This window comes from Bombina bombina, chromosome 4, assembly GCF_027579735.1.
Source record: "Bombina bombina isolate aBomBom1 chromosome 4, aBomBom1.pri, whole genome shotgun sequence".
Lineage (NCBI taxonomy): Eukaryota > Metazoa > Chordata > Amphibia > Anura > Bombinatoridae > Bombina > Bombina bombina.
This window is the reverse complement of record NC_069502.1, coordinates 202,591,682-202,610,144: the sequence shown is the minus strand read 5'-3', so window position 1 is coordinate 202,610,144 and position 18,463 is coordinate 202,591,682. Positions and strand designations below refer to the sequence as shown.

The 18,463-nt window shown below is 34.2% G+C and overlaps 1 protein-coding gene across 1 annotated transcript; it reads right to left on the bottom strand.

Annotated features, from left to right (window-relative positions):
- Positions 1–4,029: 4,029 nt before the first annotated feature.
- LOC128655306 (C-C motif chemokine 20-like) lies at positions 4,030–13,337 on the bottom strand. The gene is made up of 4 exons (XM_053708956.1): positions 13,262–13,337; positions 12,226–12,340; positions 8,736–8,834; positions 4,030–4,394 (listed from the first exon to the last, which is right to left on the bottom strand). The coding sequence occupies exons 1-4, from the start codon at positions 13,335–13,337 to the stop codon at positions 4,277–4,279; spliced, it is 408 nt and encodes a 135-aa protein (XP_053564931.1). The 3' UTR covers positions 4,030–4,276.
- Between the last annotated feature and the right edge of the window lie 5,126 nt (positions 13,338–18,463).

Genomic DNA, 18,463 nt, shown 5'->3' with positions numbered 1-18,463 from the left:
CGGATCGACCCCCTCTAGTCTACCTGAGCTTAGAAATGTGCTTGCCTTATGATCTCAAGTTAACTTTATTCCTTCTGAGTAATATCTCACCCTTCAACATGCACACACACACTTTCATCTTTTTTTTCTCTTTCTCAGAAAGGCACACCTTTTATTATCAAATCACATTACTTTGAAAAGTTGAATACATTTGTATAAAAGTCAAAAACTTTTTTTCTGTTACAAAAAAAATGAGACCAAAACAAAATAATAATCCACTAATAATGACAAAAACTGTTTACATTTCTGTTAACCCCTTAGTGACCATGACGTACCCTGTACATCGCTGGTCATTAAGGGATTGTCTGGGTATAATCACAATATCAGACCCTCCCTCCCTCCTGAAGGCTTGCTAAAATAGTGCTATTGAAAAAGACACCCCATAGAAAGATCAGCAATGCACTAATGGATATAAACCAAACAAAAATGCTACAAAATGACTGGACTATGGAGGAGTGAAGATAGATTTTTGTATTGAATTAAGGAACTATTATATCTAAGTGCCCTAATTATATATTAAAGGGACAGTAAACCACAATATTTTCTAATCATTACAGGGACATGAAACCCAATATTTTTCTTTCATCCTTAAGGTAGATAATACAATTTATTTCTATGATCTAATTTGCTTCATTCTCTTGGTATCCTTTGTTGAAGAAACAGCAATACACATGAGTGAGCCAATAACATGAGGCGTATGTGTGCAGCCACCAATCAGCAGTTCCTGAAACCACCTAAAAATTATAGTAATAAATTGGAAAGTTATTTAAAATTGCTCTCTCTGAATCATGAAAAAAAAATGGGTTTCATGTCCGTTTAATAAAAATAACTTATTACATATATTAATTAATTAATTTACATCTATTACCCATTTTTTTTACTTTTATTGCAAAACGTTAGTGAATATTGAATGTTTTCTATGCCCTCCATGATAAGAATTAGTCATCTTTACCCATCACGAGGGCTCCTGGTCTGGAGTGCAACAAAACACAACAGACAGCATTTTATTAATTTAGCTATTCATGGTTTTACATTTTTATATTAAATTATAATCAATTTTAATACATTTATTATATATATATATATATATATATATGTTTAAAATGTTCTTATAAAACCAAAGTTTACTGTTCCTTTAAATGTTTAATTATACTTACAATTGACTTGACTAAACCTAGACTAAAAGGAAAATGTATTAAAATTGCAGGCAGACAAGTTCTCAAGCAGAGAAGCTGTAGGAGACGCCTGCTTTCGCACTTACAATGCAGCATAACGTGGCGAAATGTAGCATTGCACAAGATCTCTCTTTTGCAGTGCTGATCCTGCTGTCATATAACCTATTGCGTGAGAGCACGGCATATCAATAACCCTGAACAAGTGACCTCGCCACTTCGTGGTGGCAAAGAGGCTAAAGAAGCAGTTTTTGGTTCTTAAATTTGTGGTTGCAAGTTCGCTAATGCAACACTGCACCCCAAAACCTCAAAAGCTGTGAATATAAATGTTGCTCTACAACTATACAATGCTGAAATGATTAAAACATGACTAAAATGAAATGCAATAAAATAATTATATTGTGCAGATTTTATATACTGACAAGTAATTACCCCTAAATGAGTACAAACTGTTCAAAAATGGTTTAATGGAGATAGTTAGAAAAATTTACATATGGGGCTAAAGTTCAGGAGTTATTGTATATATTGTTCTGTTAGAATGACGTAGTAATTGTTTTTCTCTAAAATCGTCTGAATTGTTTTTAAAAAATATCTTAAATTGCTTGTGGACTCTGTAAAGACGGGATTGTTTTTATTTCAGCTTTAACAGATGATCTCCTGAATTTGGCTATAAAGCAATTAGTTATTTTGAATTAATTTGTTACTTGTAAACTGAGAAATAACAAATGAAGTGCAACTATCAGTTCAAGACATCAATATTAAATGTTCTAGGTGTTTGTTTGTCTGCTTGTTGTTGTGCACACATTATATATATATATATATATATATATATATATATATATATATATATATATATATATATATATATATACACACACACACACATACACACACAGTATATGTATGTATATATATATATATATATATATATATATATATATATATATATATATATATAGTGTGTATGTGTGTATATATATATATATATATATATATATATATACATACACACACAGTATATGTATATATATATATATACACACACATACATACACACAGTATATGTATATATATATATATATACACACACATACATACACACAGTATGTATATATATATATATATATATATATATATATATATATATATATATATATACATACACACACATATTTAGACATGTGTATGTATTTCTATGTTAAATCCCTTTGCAGCCATTTTTCCCTAACACCTGAGACCTCATATCTTATATTTTTTTGAATATTTTTTTATCAGATATTGTTGTTATGAGTGTAACTGTACTTTTAAAGGTATTTTTTACGTTTTTGTGACACTTTTTACTCAAGCATAACAGTTAACCACTCCAGAGCTCTGAGGTTGTGATATCCAGACAAGCTTTAAATTCAATTGCACTTGAGCGGAACAGTTAGCTCTACCACTCATAATCTGGCCCTTAATGTTTATTCTCACATATAGGTTGGCAATGAGAAAAAAGCTAAGTATAGAATCTCAAATTGAATTTGTCCTGGATAATGTTAATAAAGATTGATTTAGTTCTGACTTGTATTGTGAGAACAAATGTGTGGATTAAAACTATCTAGAACTGCTGAATACCTTATGGCAGAGACAATTTCACAGAAGAAGATTTCAAGGGAACTCATAGCCCCTGAGTAGTGCTGGAAGCTGTTCAATAAGGAAATGTTGTCTGGGGATAACATTGACAGCATCAGTTTGAGCCAAACAATCTAATAAGGTTCATATGGGTAGTGTGAATATCACCTTTTGGTGATCTGTGCTGTATAATATAAGGACTGATTACGGTAATTAGATTTAAGTTTTTAGATATTGGACCTAATTAAATTTTTCTGCTTGGAAGTGGGTCTTTTTCAGATGCCAGTACCCACATCAGTCATTATTGCTAGTAAGTAAACTGTGTCTGTGGCTCAGTCTATTTCATTCTACCTCTGTGTTATACACTGGCTCAACTGCAGACAAGTATACTAGGCAGTAATATATAGAAAAGTTTTATTATTATTATTTTTTTTTACTTTAAAGGGACAGTAAAGAAAAAAAATAAACATTTGTGACTCTGATAAAGCATAAACCTAGATAGGCTGATAGGAACTTAGGAGCAGTCTATTGCAGCAGTATTTGCAACATTTTATAACATTGCAATAAATAATGTTGCAAGCACTGCTGCCAAATGGCGTTAGACACGTGCACGCTCCTGAGCACCCCTGGAACTACTATTTAACAAAGGATAACTAAACAAATCTTATAATAGAAGTAAAATGGAAAGTTGTTTAAAAAAAATTCACACTCTATCCAGTCAAATTAAACTTATTTTGACTTTACTGTCTCTTTAAACTTTCATATAAGATCAATTTCACTGACCTATAAAAATTGTACACTCAATAAACACACAGGCAGATTTATGGAGCTTGATGCCCCTTGTTTCTGGTGAGCCTTCAGGAAACAGAGGATATGAAACAGCGGTCTAAAGACCGCTGCTCCATAACTTGTCCGTCTGCTCTGAGTCTGCGGACAGAAATCAACCCGATCAAATACTATCAGGTTGATTGATGCCCCCTTCTAGCGGCCGATTGGCCGCAAATCTGCACTGGGCGGCATTGCACCAGCAGTTCACAGGAAATGCTGGTGCAATGATAAATGACAGCGTATGCTGTCGGCATTTATTGATGTGCAGCGGACATGACACACTGCATCCTACCATGTCCGCTCGCACTATGATAAATATACCACAAGACTTCTATTTCATCGTTGTACACTTTGCTAATATGATTTAGATGCTCAAGTATTGACTTTGAAACATTATATTTATTAATACATAGAAAAGTTATAGAAAAAGATCACAAATAAAATGTGATCTAAAAAGGAAGCTTTAACAAGCTATATAAATGATGCAATATGAATCAACCAAGGACGGATATTTACAGTTTCAGAAGAAACCAGTAATGGTGACTTAGTCACAAATAATTTAATGTTCTTTTTGCAGACTTCACTGCTACAGAGTGTTTCTGATTTTGACTCATGTTCTGGGTCCCTCATTTTTTCCTCTGCATTTTATTTTTCCAGGATCGTTTGTATTTCCTCTTGCCCTTCATTTTCTTTTTTCCCATTTTCTTTCTTTTCTGCTGATGTTTGGGCAAGGCAAGTTTTTTCCTAAAAAACAAAAAAAAAAAAACATGGCCAAGTTGAAAAAAATATAAATAATAATTTGGTATAACTAATATAAAACAATACAAACTCTATGCAAGTTATTATCAAAGCCGATATGAAACCTGTCTCAAGTATTTAAAATGTAGTGTTGGTTATCAAAAGTTTTTTTCCCAAAATGTGTTAGGACTTTCCCAGCTACATTTAGATATAGGTAGGTAAACAATATAATTCTGTAATTACATCCACTAGTCCACTACATGGAGGGTAGTTTGAACTAAAGTGGTAGTCACAAGCCTAAACTTTTATGGTTTCAGATAGAACATGCAGTTTTAAGAAATTTTCCAATTTACTTCCATAATGAAATTTTGCAAATGATTTTATTTTTATATACACACTTTCTGTGTAACAAGATCCTACTGAGCATGTGCACAAGCTCACAGGGTATATGTATACTAGTCTGTGATTGGCTGATGTCTGTCACATGATACAGGGTGCCGGAAAATGGGAGAAAAAAAAATCCTTTCATTAAAATTTGCATGCATGACTGTACATGGAAGCTTGCCTTAAAGCGACAGTCAAGTAAAAAAAAAACTTTCATGATTTAAATAGGGCATGTAATTTTAAACAACTTTCCAATTTACTTTTATTACCAATTTTACTTTGTTCTCTTGGTATTCTTAGTTGAAAGCTAAATTTAGGAGGTATATATGCTAATTTCTTAGACCTTGAAGGCCACCTCTAATCTGAAAGCATTTTGACAGTTTTTCACCACTAGATGGCGTTAGTTCATGTGTTTCATATAGATAACATTGAGCTCAGGCATGTGAAGCTCCTAGGAGCAAGCACTGATTGGCTAAAAATGCGAGTCTGTCAAAAGAACTGAAATAAGGGGGAAGTTTGCAGAGCCATAGATACAAGGTAATAACAAAGGTAAAAAGTATATTATTATAACTGTTGGTTATGCAAAATTGGGGAATTGGTAATGAAGGGATTATCTACGTTTTTAAAAATCAAAAATTCTGGTGTTTACTGTTCCTTTAAGATGTGTAAAAAAATAATCATGTATTATGAAACTAAAAACCAAAGTAAATGAAAATGTTTTGAATCTGCTTTTATTTTAAACTGAGAGGTTTTAGCTGTGTTTGCAGATGCCATGCTATACCTTGTAGGTCCCAATCGGAAGCTTATAGGTTACAGGGAGTTTGAGGTTTAGCCTCTTTTCTTAATAAGCAGAGAAAAGGCTGTGTGCAAGGCCGTGAGAGGCCATGAGAGGCTGGGAGAGGCTAGATCACAGACCATAAGAATGTAAATACATCCAGAAAAACTTCTGGTTGTGAAATAGGTAAATAGTTTAAAACAAGAGATGTTTGCTAATATAAATATAATCTGTGTTAGATGAGATGTTATGTAATATTGAGACCTTTGTAACACACAGATAAGGAAGTTGGAAAATATTTAACCTCAGTAAAGGTATTGCTAAGATTGTTTATTTGCATTACAATACAGTTGGCACTATTGACAGATTCTTCTTCTCATTTCACTATTCATGATGCAATGAACCTTGTTTCTATGTAAAGTGAAATTAGTTAGCCATTCGCTATTTACTGGCTAATAACAAATATATTATAATCTTGTTAAAGGAATGTTGCTGCTGGTTGGATCAGCGGCCATTTTTGTTCAGGACCAGCAGTGTTCTACGGCTCCTGAGTAGTACTTTAACTATGATTTTATCTTTTTTTCCAGGGCTATAGAAAATATGGATAAACCCTTTTTCTATATCTAACAGTTATACTCTAACCAGATAAAGAACAATATATATACGCTGGGAGCGCTATTACGTCCCAAGGAGGGACATTTCCATTTTTGTTTAGGAGAAAGACACATCTTTGACTACATAGCGGTAATCATCTGATGCCACCTGCAGGTATCTTAGAATTTTAATGTCAGTAGTAACAAATAGACCTTTGACCAGAGTAACCTGTTTTTAAAGTAATTATTTTTAAGCTGTTAATAATTTCTTACGTAAAGTTTTGATAAATATGTATTAGACTAAACAACGCCTATACTGTTTTCCTGGAGATACACGGGACACCTAAGCCTGTCAGGGTTAAGCACAGGATTGCGTGCTTAATAGAGCTCATCACCAGAGCTCTGTCTAGAGTGAGTATTCAATTGAATCTATAGTGATTTTTAACACATACAGGGATAGATTACGAGTGGAGCGCAATTTAGCGCTCCAGCCCGAGTCTAAACTTCACCAGACGGAGGCTTTATGTGCATGTAAGGTAGCACACATATTACAAGGTGAAAGTAAAGTGTTTGCGCACGATAGAACACCAACACTCACTAACAAATTATCGTGACCACGTTAACGTCTTCTCCCCATAGAATTCAATGAAAAGCCCAAACTAAAAAAACACCTATACTCGCGTGCTAACTCAACAGTTGTGAAAATGTCACATTTCAATGTTCTTCACATACAGAATAATGTCTTTTTTATTTTAAATACACACACATATATATATATATATATATATATATATACACACACACAGTATATCTATATATTCCTATAGATATATATTTTACATGAGCAGTATCAGATATTTATAGAAATATATATTTGATAATAAAAAGTACATTATTTTCTATGTGATGAACATAAGAATGTAAAATATGCATAACGCGTATCAGGGCTCACAATTTAGGACTAACGCGGTAGAGTTAGAGCACATGAAGAACTGCTAACTTCAATGCGTGTTATTGAAATACTAACTATAAAATATTAAAAACATTATACATTCTGTAAAATATTCTAAATAATCCATAGAATAAATCTATATTTTTTACGGTATGTATAATAATCATGTGTGTGTGCAGAAAGTGAAACAATAAGAAGATCTGATCTCCTTGCAAGCTCAACACATTTTAATGGATTGTAGTTTAAAAAGAACACAACAAGCTATTTCATATACAAAAATAACCCTAAGAAAAACTTTCTGATACATGTTATACTCTGTAGCTGGTACAACAAGCTATTGGATACATTTTAAGAGTAAAACAATTTTACAGTATATTGTCTCTGTAAGTCATGAAGTATTTTAGTAGTTTGTTACAATAATGTTAGCAAGCAGATCTGTTGCTCTGGACTGGAATCTTTGTGTCTGCTTTCTCTAATTAAATAATAACCATAACATCTATTAATTTTGGGTAGGTTATTGAAAAATGTCTTTTGACTTCTTTGGTATATTTAATAGTTACATTTGCATTAGTGGTGCAATTTCAACACTGATAAGACAAGTTATTAAAGCATTAAAGGGATAGTAAATCGACCAAAAAAAATGATTCAGATAGAACATACAATTTTAAACAACTTTCCAATTGAATTCTATTATCAAATTGTCTTCATTCTCTTGTTATCCATTGCTAAAGGGGCAGCATTGCACTACTGACAGGAAGCTGAAAATATCTATTTAGCCAATCACAAGAGACAAATGTGTGAATGCACCAATTAGCAGCAGCTCCCACTAGTGTATGATATGTGCGTATTCATTTTTTAACAAGGGATACTAAAAGAACAAAGCACATTTGAAAATAGAAGTGAATTTAAAAGGGTCTTAAAATTACATTCTCCATTGAATCATGCAAGTTTAATTTTGACTTCCCTATCCCTTTAACACCATACCGGTCATTGTTCTTTTATCAAATCAAATCTGCTTTATTATTTAAAAGTTCATTAAATACAGAATGACTGCATAATCAACACATGCATAACAACAACACAATGCAATAACACTTACTTTGAATTTCCCTCAATTTCCCTGTCCCCTGTATTATGTGACAACCATCAGCCAGTCACAGACTTATAGATGTACATAAGCTGTGAATTCTTGCACATGCTCAGTATGAGCTGGTGACTCAGAAACAGTGCACATAAAAATACTGTGCACACTCCTACACAAATGAGCAGTTTTCATTTACAATTGTTTTTGCAATAGCTCAGTTACAGACAAATGCTTTTGTCAGATCCCTGCTATTCAATAAACGTCTTCTTCTCTTACTGTGTGAGGTGTGATGAGGCTGTCAAATGTGATGCATAATTAATATGATTTCACTAATATTTGCACAGTAGATCTAGATATGCTCAGTAGATTTATAATATTGTTATATAACATTGTTGTAAACACAGCTGCCATATGTTGCACACTCTGAGGCTGCCTATGTGTGCTGTTCAACAAAAATACTAACAGAACAAACTTCATAATGTAAGTAGATCGGAAAGGCATTTTTAATTTCACCCATTTAAAAAATTTGTATTATAATTAAGATATTATAGATACTTACATTGCATCTTCTTTAAGTTGTAAAACCCATTCTTCTTGGGGATTTGCACAGATGCTAACAACTCTGCTTCCCTTTTTATTTTTATGTTCAACTTTAAAACTATAAGAAAGAAAAACAACAAAGATTAGATGTCAAACAACACACTATGCTCCAGGCACATCCAACGTTAAACTATTTATCTCTCTGTCTATCATCTATCTATCATCTGACCATGGGTGTATCTATCTATCTATCTATCTATCTATCTATCTATCTATCTATAGTATCTATCTCTCATCTGACCATGGGTCTATCTATCTACCTATCTATCTATCTATCTATCTATCTATCTATCAATCATCTGGCCATGGGTCTATCTATCTATCAATCATCTGACCATGTGACTTTCTATCTATCAATCATCTGACCATGGGTCTATCTGTCTATCTACCTACCAATCATCTGACCATGGGTCTATCTGTCTATCTACCTACCAATCATCTGACCATGGGTCTATCTGTCTATCTACCTACCAATCATCTGACCATGGGTCTATCTGTCTATCTACCTACCAATCATCTGACCATGGGTCTATCTGTCTATCTACCTACCAATCATCTGACCATGGGTCTATCTGTCTATCTACCTACCAATCATCTGACCATGGGTCTATCTATTTATCTATCATCTGACCATGGGTCTATCTATCTATCTATCTATCTATCAATCATCTGACCATGGGTCTATCTATCTATCTACCTACCAATCATCTGACCATGGGTCTATCTATTTATCTATCTATCATCTGACCATGGGTCTATCTATCTATCATCTGACCATGGGTCTATCTATCTATCTATCTATCTATCTATCATCTGACCATGGGTCTATCTATCTATCTATCTATCTATCATCTGACCATGGATCTATCTATCTATCTTTACACATATACATTTATACATGCATATTAATCTTATTCCATAAAAATATATTTTTTTTAAATAAAATTTATTACATTTATCTGCTACTATTTAATGATTTAAAAGACTAATATTTGTTACAATGATATATATATATATATATATATATATATATATGTAGCCCTCAGTTTACGCCAGGATTAGGTTCCAGAAGGAATGGTTGTAAATCGAAACCATTGTAAATTAAAACCCAGTTTATAATGTAAGTCAATGGGAAGTGAAGGAGTTAGGTTAGAGGCCCCTCTCAAAATTGTTATAAGTAACACCTAATACATTATTTTTAAAGCTTTGAAATGAAGACTTTAAATTCTAAACAGCATTATAAACCTAATGAAATAATCACACAACACAGAATATATAATTGAACTAAGTTAAATGAACAAAAACATTTGCTAAACAGCATTCTAAACCTAATAAAATAATCACACAGACTTCACTTGCATTTTTCTGCAAACAGTTCTTTCTATGCATTCCAATCTGGACTGATTTATAGACAGGAAGTTCTTGTTCCTTTGAAATCTGCTCGATAGCTCAGGTCTGGTTCAACTGATTAATTTCAGCTTGCTTGGCTTTGTTGCAACACAAGCGGACAGCTCCACCTACTGGCTATTTTAATAAATGCACTGCTTCTCAATGCTTTTCAATAGCAGTCACATGACTGGAAAAAAAGGTTGTTATTCTGAAACGGTGCAAATTGAACCGTTGTAAAACGAGGGCCACCTGTATATAAAAACTAGCACAAAACCAGATTCATTTATATAATTAGTCACTTGAATTCCTCCTATTTTTTACCTCATATCAGAGTGTTTTTTTTATATCTTATCTTCACTAATCAAGTATACAACAAAATGAAATTAAAAGTATATTTTTGTGAATATTGAATTTTCTTTTCCGCTGACACATTTGCTATTTAGTTTCCAATCATTCTGCAATAAGTCACATTGCTGTATAGTATCCAGCTTACAAGCTGAACTTATTTAATTTTAAATGCCCAGGAATATACTTAAAAGTATAAACAAATATGTTGGGGGTAATTTAGCTTTAAAGGGACATAATTGAAAATGAAATGCTCTAACTTATTAGGGAATGTCATTTTTAGACCATTGACTTGCATTACTATGTGTTTAAGCCCCACAAAAGGGTTAAACACATAGTAGAAGTAAAGCTCAGGACCAGAAGAGCACTGCTGGTCCGTAGTGGAAACTGCCACTGTTCCAATCAGCAGCACTAGTTACACAGCTGTTAATCACTCAGGTTGGAAATTAAATTAGAATATGTAATTATTGCATTATACTATCCATGCATTAGTGACTCTACAATACTACATGTTTAACACCAGCAAATGGGTTAAACCCACAGATAAAGTACTCTTTAGGACCAGTAGAAAACACAGCTGCTGTGCCAATCAGCAACTAGTACCTTATCTACATGTGTAACCCTTTTGTGGGGGGGTTGAAGCACTTGTTGCTGATTAAGTAGCTGTAGCTACTGAAAACTAGCAGTTCTCTACTGGCCCTGAGCAGTACTTTAACTATGTTAACCCTTTTGTGTGGGTTAAACTCAAAACATTACAGAGTCACTATTGCTAAAATGACAAGCTGTAATGTATAAGATCATATACTTTTTGCAGTATAAAGTCCTTTTAAATAGGACTTCTGTAGTGAGATGACAGATAGAAACAAGCTCATATATTTTAAGGAAACAGCTCAGTGGGTGTAGCTTCATATAAGGTATTTTTCATAGCCTTAAAGGGCCACTGTAAGTAAATATTTTCTATGCCTGTTTCTAACTAACTACCCCAAATACGCTTTTTATCAATAGCATTTCATTAACATATCTCTACCGTATATCAGAAATCTTGTCTGCAAATTTAATTGTTTTCCAAACCCACTCTGTGGGTATCCTTTGCTCTGTACCAATCCGTTTACAATACCTAGGTTTCAACATGGCGCTTTAAACACAAAGTTATTGATTTAAGTATTTTGAACATGCAGTGCTGAAAATAGTGGGCAGGATAACGTGACATCATCGGCGAATAAAAGATATAACTTTTAGAACGTTATGAAACTTCGTTTTGGAGAAAATATAGGTCAGTAGGTTTTAATTAATGTTTTTTAACTTTAATATGTTAGTTGTTTAGCTTAAAAATTATAACAGAAAGTAATCCTTTAATGGGTATCCATATATACCTGACTGCTGGTTAAATCATTTTAAAAGCTAACATTAAAGAAATGTGAAAAATATTGATGCAGTTGTCTTGGGGACAAAAGATCCCTTGTCATTATAATCCTAGAGCAGAATGCAATTTACATTGTATCTATCCAATCAGGATCTCTACAGCAGTATTGTATATTCCTTTGCAAACTTAGTAGAAAAATAAGCTTATATAATAAAACTGAAAAAAGTTTGAGCAATTCAATGGTATTTAAAGTTTTACATATTTGATAAATAAAAGTATCATACAAAAGACCTTTAATATCTAAATAGTGCATTTATGTCATTTTTAATTGTAATACATTTGAATTACTTACACAACAGCATCAATATCGCACACCTCACTGGATTTCTGAATGGAGACACTTCTAATGTTGTTCAGACGCGGTTTCTTATTAGTATAGTTGTAACAGCAATCAAAGGCAGAATATGCTGAAACAGAGCACACTAGGTCAGAGTTTATATTTGCATACAGATAGATTATCAGTGTTAACACTTTAACCAACTACTGCAAACAAGAATAGAGACGTACAACCATTTTTTTCTTTGCACAGAAACAGTGGTCAAAATAGTGTAATTTAGTAAATACTATTTGTATTCATCAGATGAATGCTTCATACCTATATTTATTTGTTCATCCATCTATTCAGTGGCGGCTTTATGGGAGGGGGCTGTAGGGAGTGCTTATCATTGTTCTTATACCCCCAATTGTAATAGGTATCAGTTGCCATATAGTCAAATCAATTTATTTTTTTTACATTACTTTTGCTCTAGTAGACAATGTGAGTGGTAAATGGGAACAAAGGGTGATTTAAACAAAAAAAGGAGATATAAGTAGCCTTGATATTTAGCTTTGAAGCAACCTTTGCTTGCACAACAATTTTTAAGTTCCTTGTTAAAGACTGGCAGGAGACACATTTTTCTCTTCTGTCATTTTGGCATACGTGCATATACACACAGTTAAAGGGACATGAAACCCAGCCTATTTTCTTTTATGATTCAATTTATGTCTATTTAATTTGTTTTGTTTTCTTGTTTATCCTTGTTATCAGGAGCTGCTGATTGGTGGCTGTATATCTATGCCTTATGTTTTTGTCTCACACTTTGTGTTCAGCTAGCTTCCAGTAATGCATTGCTGCTTCTTCAACAAAAGATACCAAGTGAATGAAGCAAATTTGAAAATATAAGTAAATCGGAAAGTAGTTTAAAATTGTATTCTCTATCTGAATCATAAAAGAAAACTTTTTGGTTTTTATGTTAATTTTATAGATGCAAGAATTATCTGGTATTGTGATTATGTTAATGACAACAAACACAAAGTACAACCATATATATATAAAATCATTCATTTACCTTGCACCTCTGTAATAATCCAGCTAAGCCCTGTGAGCAGGACTAATATTGCAGCTAGGTCACTGCTGAGATTCATATTACTGCCGGAGCCTTGTGTTTCTGTTAATGCTATTCCTTCCTATTATAGCATACAGGTGATCTGATCCTCCCACAACATGGAAATTCCCTTTCTAGGATTGGTCATAAATATTTTTAAGGTCACATACAGACGGGTTTTCCAAGGCTTGACAAAAAGATTAACTCATTCCCTGCGTTGCTACTGCAGAGTAGGATTTGTAAAGATAAAATATATTTTGGAGAAGCATAACATTTTTTAAACATTTGTAAATCCATAAAACACTTGGTAAAGCAATGATATAATATAAAGGACTATTATATAATACTATACTGAAATAGAATTATACACAAAGCCAGGTGATAATATGCAGGGCTTTATATTACACTGATATAACATTGCTCAGTATATTAATAAAAAACAGACAAAGTTCAGATATATAATAACTTAAATTTATAATTTCAGGCACTGAGCAGCTACGGTTCTAGTTGCACCCTTAGGTCCCTGGCTTTGGCACTATAAAAGGATCAGCTAAGAGAACCAAATTGGTGCTTGACTGTTATATTGAACCTTGAGCTCTGTGTTGCTGCTTTCTTGAGTTCTGGAGCTTAATGAGTGTCAGCACTCATTGAAGAATGAAGATGGATGTACGGACTTCCGGAACGGTGAGAACATTTTCTGGGGTTAGTGTTAGTTTTTTTTGTATTTTTTTTTTGATTAGTGATTTTTTATTTTTTTAATAGGTGCAAAAGAGCTGATTGCAATGGGTACCTTAAGTTTTTTTAGACTTTTGTTTTTTTTTATTTTGGGGTTTGGTTGAGTGGGGGGTTTTACTGTTAGGGGGTACTTTGTAATTTTTGTAGGTAAAAGAGCTGTTTAACTTAGGGCAATGCCCTACAAAATGCCTTTTTAAGGGCTATTAGTACTTTATTGATAGATTAGGGGGTGTTTTTATTTTGGGGTGGCTTTTTTGTTTTTATAGGGCTATAAGATTAGGTTTAATTTTTATTATTTTTGATAATTTCGTTGATCTTTTTTGTTTTTCATAGTAATGTTAGTGTTTTTTTTGTAATGTTAGATTATTTTTAATTTTCGTTATTTTAGTGTTTTTTTTTTAAATTTTTGTAGTATTAGGATTTTTTTATTTTGTAATTTAGGTTTTTTATTTTATTTTTTGCATATAGTAATGTTGGTTTAAGCTTAGTTTGTTTTATTTCACAGGTAAGTTTTAAATGATTTAGGTAATTATATTGTAAATTTAATATAAATTTAGGGTGTGCTAGGTTTAGGGGTAAATAGTTTAATTTAGTGTGTCGCGATGTGGGTGTTTGGCGGTTTAGGGGTTAATAGTTTTATTATAGTAGTAGCGATGTGGGGGCCCGGCGGTTTAGGAGTTAATAGGTTTATTATAGTAGTAGCGATGTGGGAGTAGGCAGTTTAGGGGTTAATAGGTTTATTCAGGTGTTAGTGATGTGGGGGGTCAGCGGTTTGGGGTTAATAGGTTTATTTAGGTGTTAGCGATGTGGGGGTCGGCGGTTTAAGGGTTAATAGGGTAGTTTAGGGCTGTTGGTGTACTTTGTAACATTTTTGTTAAGAGTTTTGTGAACTATTGTTCTTTGATCGCGGAATAGATCAGGGCGGTATAAGCTATAATGCTAGCATAATAGCCGGACAGCACAACCTGTAATACGGGAGACCTCAAAATTCCACACCCAAAAGCCATTTTTTGAGTGCGGAATGGAGAGTTGCATTACAGGCTAAAACACTTTGCGGTATAGCTGTACTGCCCCGAGTTCTAATACGGGAGACCTTCAATTCCGCACGCAATGGCCAATTTTGCCCTATGTTAGTATAGTCTTCAAGCTGCTGTATCTTCCGTTGTCCTGAAGATTATGGATTGTACACTGGCCTTGTATATGGATTGTACACTGACCTTGTATATGGATTGTACACTGACCTTGTATATGGATTGTACACTGACCTTGTAGCTGAGTTCCTGTTGTCGTAGTCATCTAGAAAGCAGCCTGGTCTCCTTGCCCATTAGTCAGCGTTCCTGGCAACCAATAGTAGCAGCTGAGCTCTGCTTCCTCTACTTGCCTTGCACTGACTTTACTTCTGCCTTATGAATTACAATTTTTGCTTTGTGGTGTTACAATTTTTCAGATTGCTCCTTACCTGAGTCTGCACTCTTGTTGCTTAGGACTTTACATTTCCATCAACTAACTCACAACTTATCAATGTGACCAGGTTTTTGTATTGTGTATCCCACTGCTATTCTTATTACTACATTTCTCTACTTCTGGACACTCATTTTTTTGTAAACAATAAGGTTTGCATATTTTCAAAGGATTATACTCACCTTAAACTCCTGCAAAAAAGTGAATAACCTCAAGTAAGTACATGTTTTTTCAATGAGATTTGTTTTCTGACCTCAAGGACCTGCCTAAAATAAATAGCTCATTTGTCAGACAGGGTTTATTGAAATTGGCCCTTTGTCTTATTTTCATAAATAATTTATTCAGCTATCCAGGGAGACAAATCTTTTATATCTCAAAAACCGAAGATATTACAGAAGTGAAAATTGGTATTTAGATTCTCCTTTAAAAATAAAGAAACACCTGTTTTACCATTTCCCGAAATCCACTTAAAGGGGGTGAAAAGGGGGGGGGGGGATTTTGAGGATACCTATATCTCAAAACCCGAAGATGTTACAGAAGTGAAAATTGGTATGTACATTCTCCTTTAAAAATAAAAACATGTTTTGCCATTTCCCAAAACTACACTTAAGGGGGGTGAAAAGGGAGGGGATTTATGAAGATACCTATATCTCAAAAACCGAAGATGTTACAGAAGTGAAAATTGGTATTTACATTCTCCTTGAAAAATAAACAAACACGTTTACCATTTCTCGAAAATACACTTAAGGGGGGTAAAAAGGGCACAGGTCATTGCGAGTGGTGGCATTTTTACAAATCACAAAATCCACATGAGCGAACCACGGCCAACAGCTAGTATACATATACACTCACCAGCCACTTTATTAGGCACACCTGTTAAATTGCTTGGTAACACAAATTGCTAATCATCCAATAACATGGCAGCAACTCAATGCATTTAGGCATATAGACGTGGTGAAGATGACTTGCTGAAGTTCAAACCGAGCATCAGAATGGGGAAGAAAGGAGATTTAAGTGACTTTGAATGTGGTATGGTTGCTGGTGCCAAAAAAAATGGTCTGAGTATTTAAAAAACTGCTAATCTACTGGGATTTTCATACACAACCATTTCTAGGCTTTACAGAGAATGGTCCGAAAAAGAGAAAATATCCAGTGAGCGGCAGTTGTGTGGACGAAATGCCTTGTTGATGTGAGAGGTCAGAGGAAAATGGGAAGACTGGTTTGAGATGATAGAAAGGAAATAGTAACTCAAATAACCACTCGTTACAACCAAGGTTTGCAGTATACCATTTCTTAATGCACAACACATCGAACCTTGAAGCAGATGGCCTACAGCAGCAGAAGACCCCATCGGGTGCCACTCCTGTCAGCTAAGAACAGGAAACTGAGGCAAGAATTCACACAGGCTCATCAAAATTGTAGAAATCTATAAAGAGATAAAAGAGGGCGCTCCAATGGTGAAGTATATCTCAGTAATCTTCCACAAATTACTAGAGTATAGACAAAATACTTACAAACACCTTGCACTCAGTAGTGCAAATGGGGCAGGCTGAACTCTCAGAGTTGTTCAGCTAACTCACAGTCCGGCTAACCACTCTCTGACTGACTCAACCCCTCCACTGTTCTCGGCACCTCTGAAAAGGACAGTACAGCACCGCTGACGAAATACAGCAAACAACACCACTATCGTATTGCTCAGGTTTGCAGAGCACGGCAAGATAGGGGATTCCAGATATACCCCAAAGTGTAAGTAGAGGATAACGGAAGGCTTACAGGATATATATATAATAAAAACTATGCTGATAACATTACCTCCTATATTGGCACAACTAGTCATTTTGGGGATTCATTCCCAAATTTATTTCGATCATCAAAATTGGACAATAGAAGATTGGAAAAACGTTGCCTGGTCTGATGAGTCTAGATTTCAGCTGCAATATTCAGATGGTACGGTCAGAATTTGGCGTAAAAACTACATGAAAGCATGGATCCATCCTGCCTTGTATCAACAGTTAAGGCTGGTGGTGGTGGTGTAATGGTGTGGGGGATATTTTCTTGGCACACTTTGGGCCCCTTAGTACCAATTGAACATTGTTTAAACACCACGGCCTACCTGAGTATTGTTGCTGACCATGTCCATCCCTTTATGACTACAGTGTACCTATCTTCTAATGGCTACTTCCAGCAGGATAATGCTCCATGTCACAAAGCTCAAACTGGTTTCTTGAACATGACAATGAGTTCACTGTACTCCAATTGCCTCCACAGTCACCAGATCTCAATCCAATAGAGCGCCTTTGGGATGTGGTGGAACGTGAGATTTGCATCATGGATGTGCAGCCGACAAATCTGCATGATGCTATTATGTCAATATGGACCAAAATCTCTGAGAAATGTTTCCAACACCTTGTTGAATCTATGCCACTAAGAATTAAGGCAGTTCTGAAGGCAAAAAGAGGTCCAACCCGGTACTAAAAAGGTGTACCTTATAAAGTGGCTGGTGAGTGTATATTTATGTGTTAATATGTGTATATACACATATTAACACATAAATATATATGTATATAAGCATATACATTTATATTTACAGGCAACACACAGTTCCCATTGACCATAATGTAAAGGCACTTTAAGTGCCGCTTTTTTTTCTAACACCCCACACCTGACACTTTTAACCCCTAAAAACTGCCTAGAAGTGCAGTAGTTTTTTATTATAAAAAAATGCTACATTTATTTTCATAAAAAAACTAAAAGAACCTTTATTTTGGGGGAATTTGTGGCACTTTTAGAAAAATAACCAGAGATCTGATCTCTGGTTAATTTTCTGAGCGCTTTTTGCTACCACACTTGCAATGGCTGGTTATTTATCGCGCACAATAAATTAGCGCTTCACTTGTAATCTGGCACTATGTTTATAAATTGTGGAGTTTGTGCTGAAGGATCATTGTTTTTATGCAGTCAGTATAATGT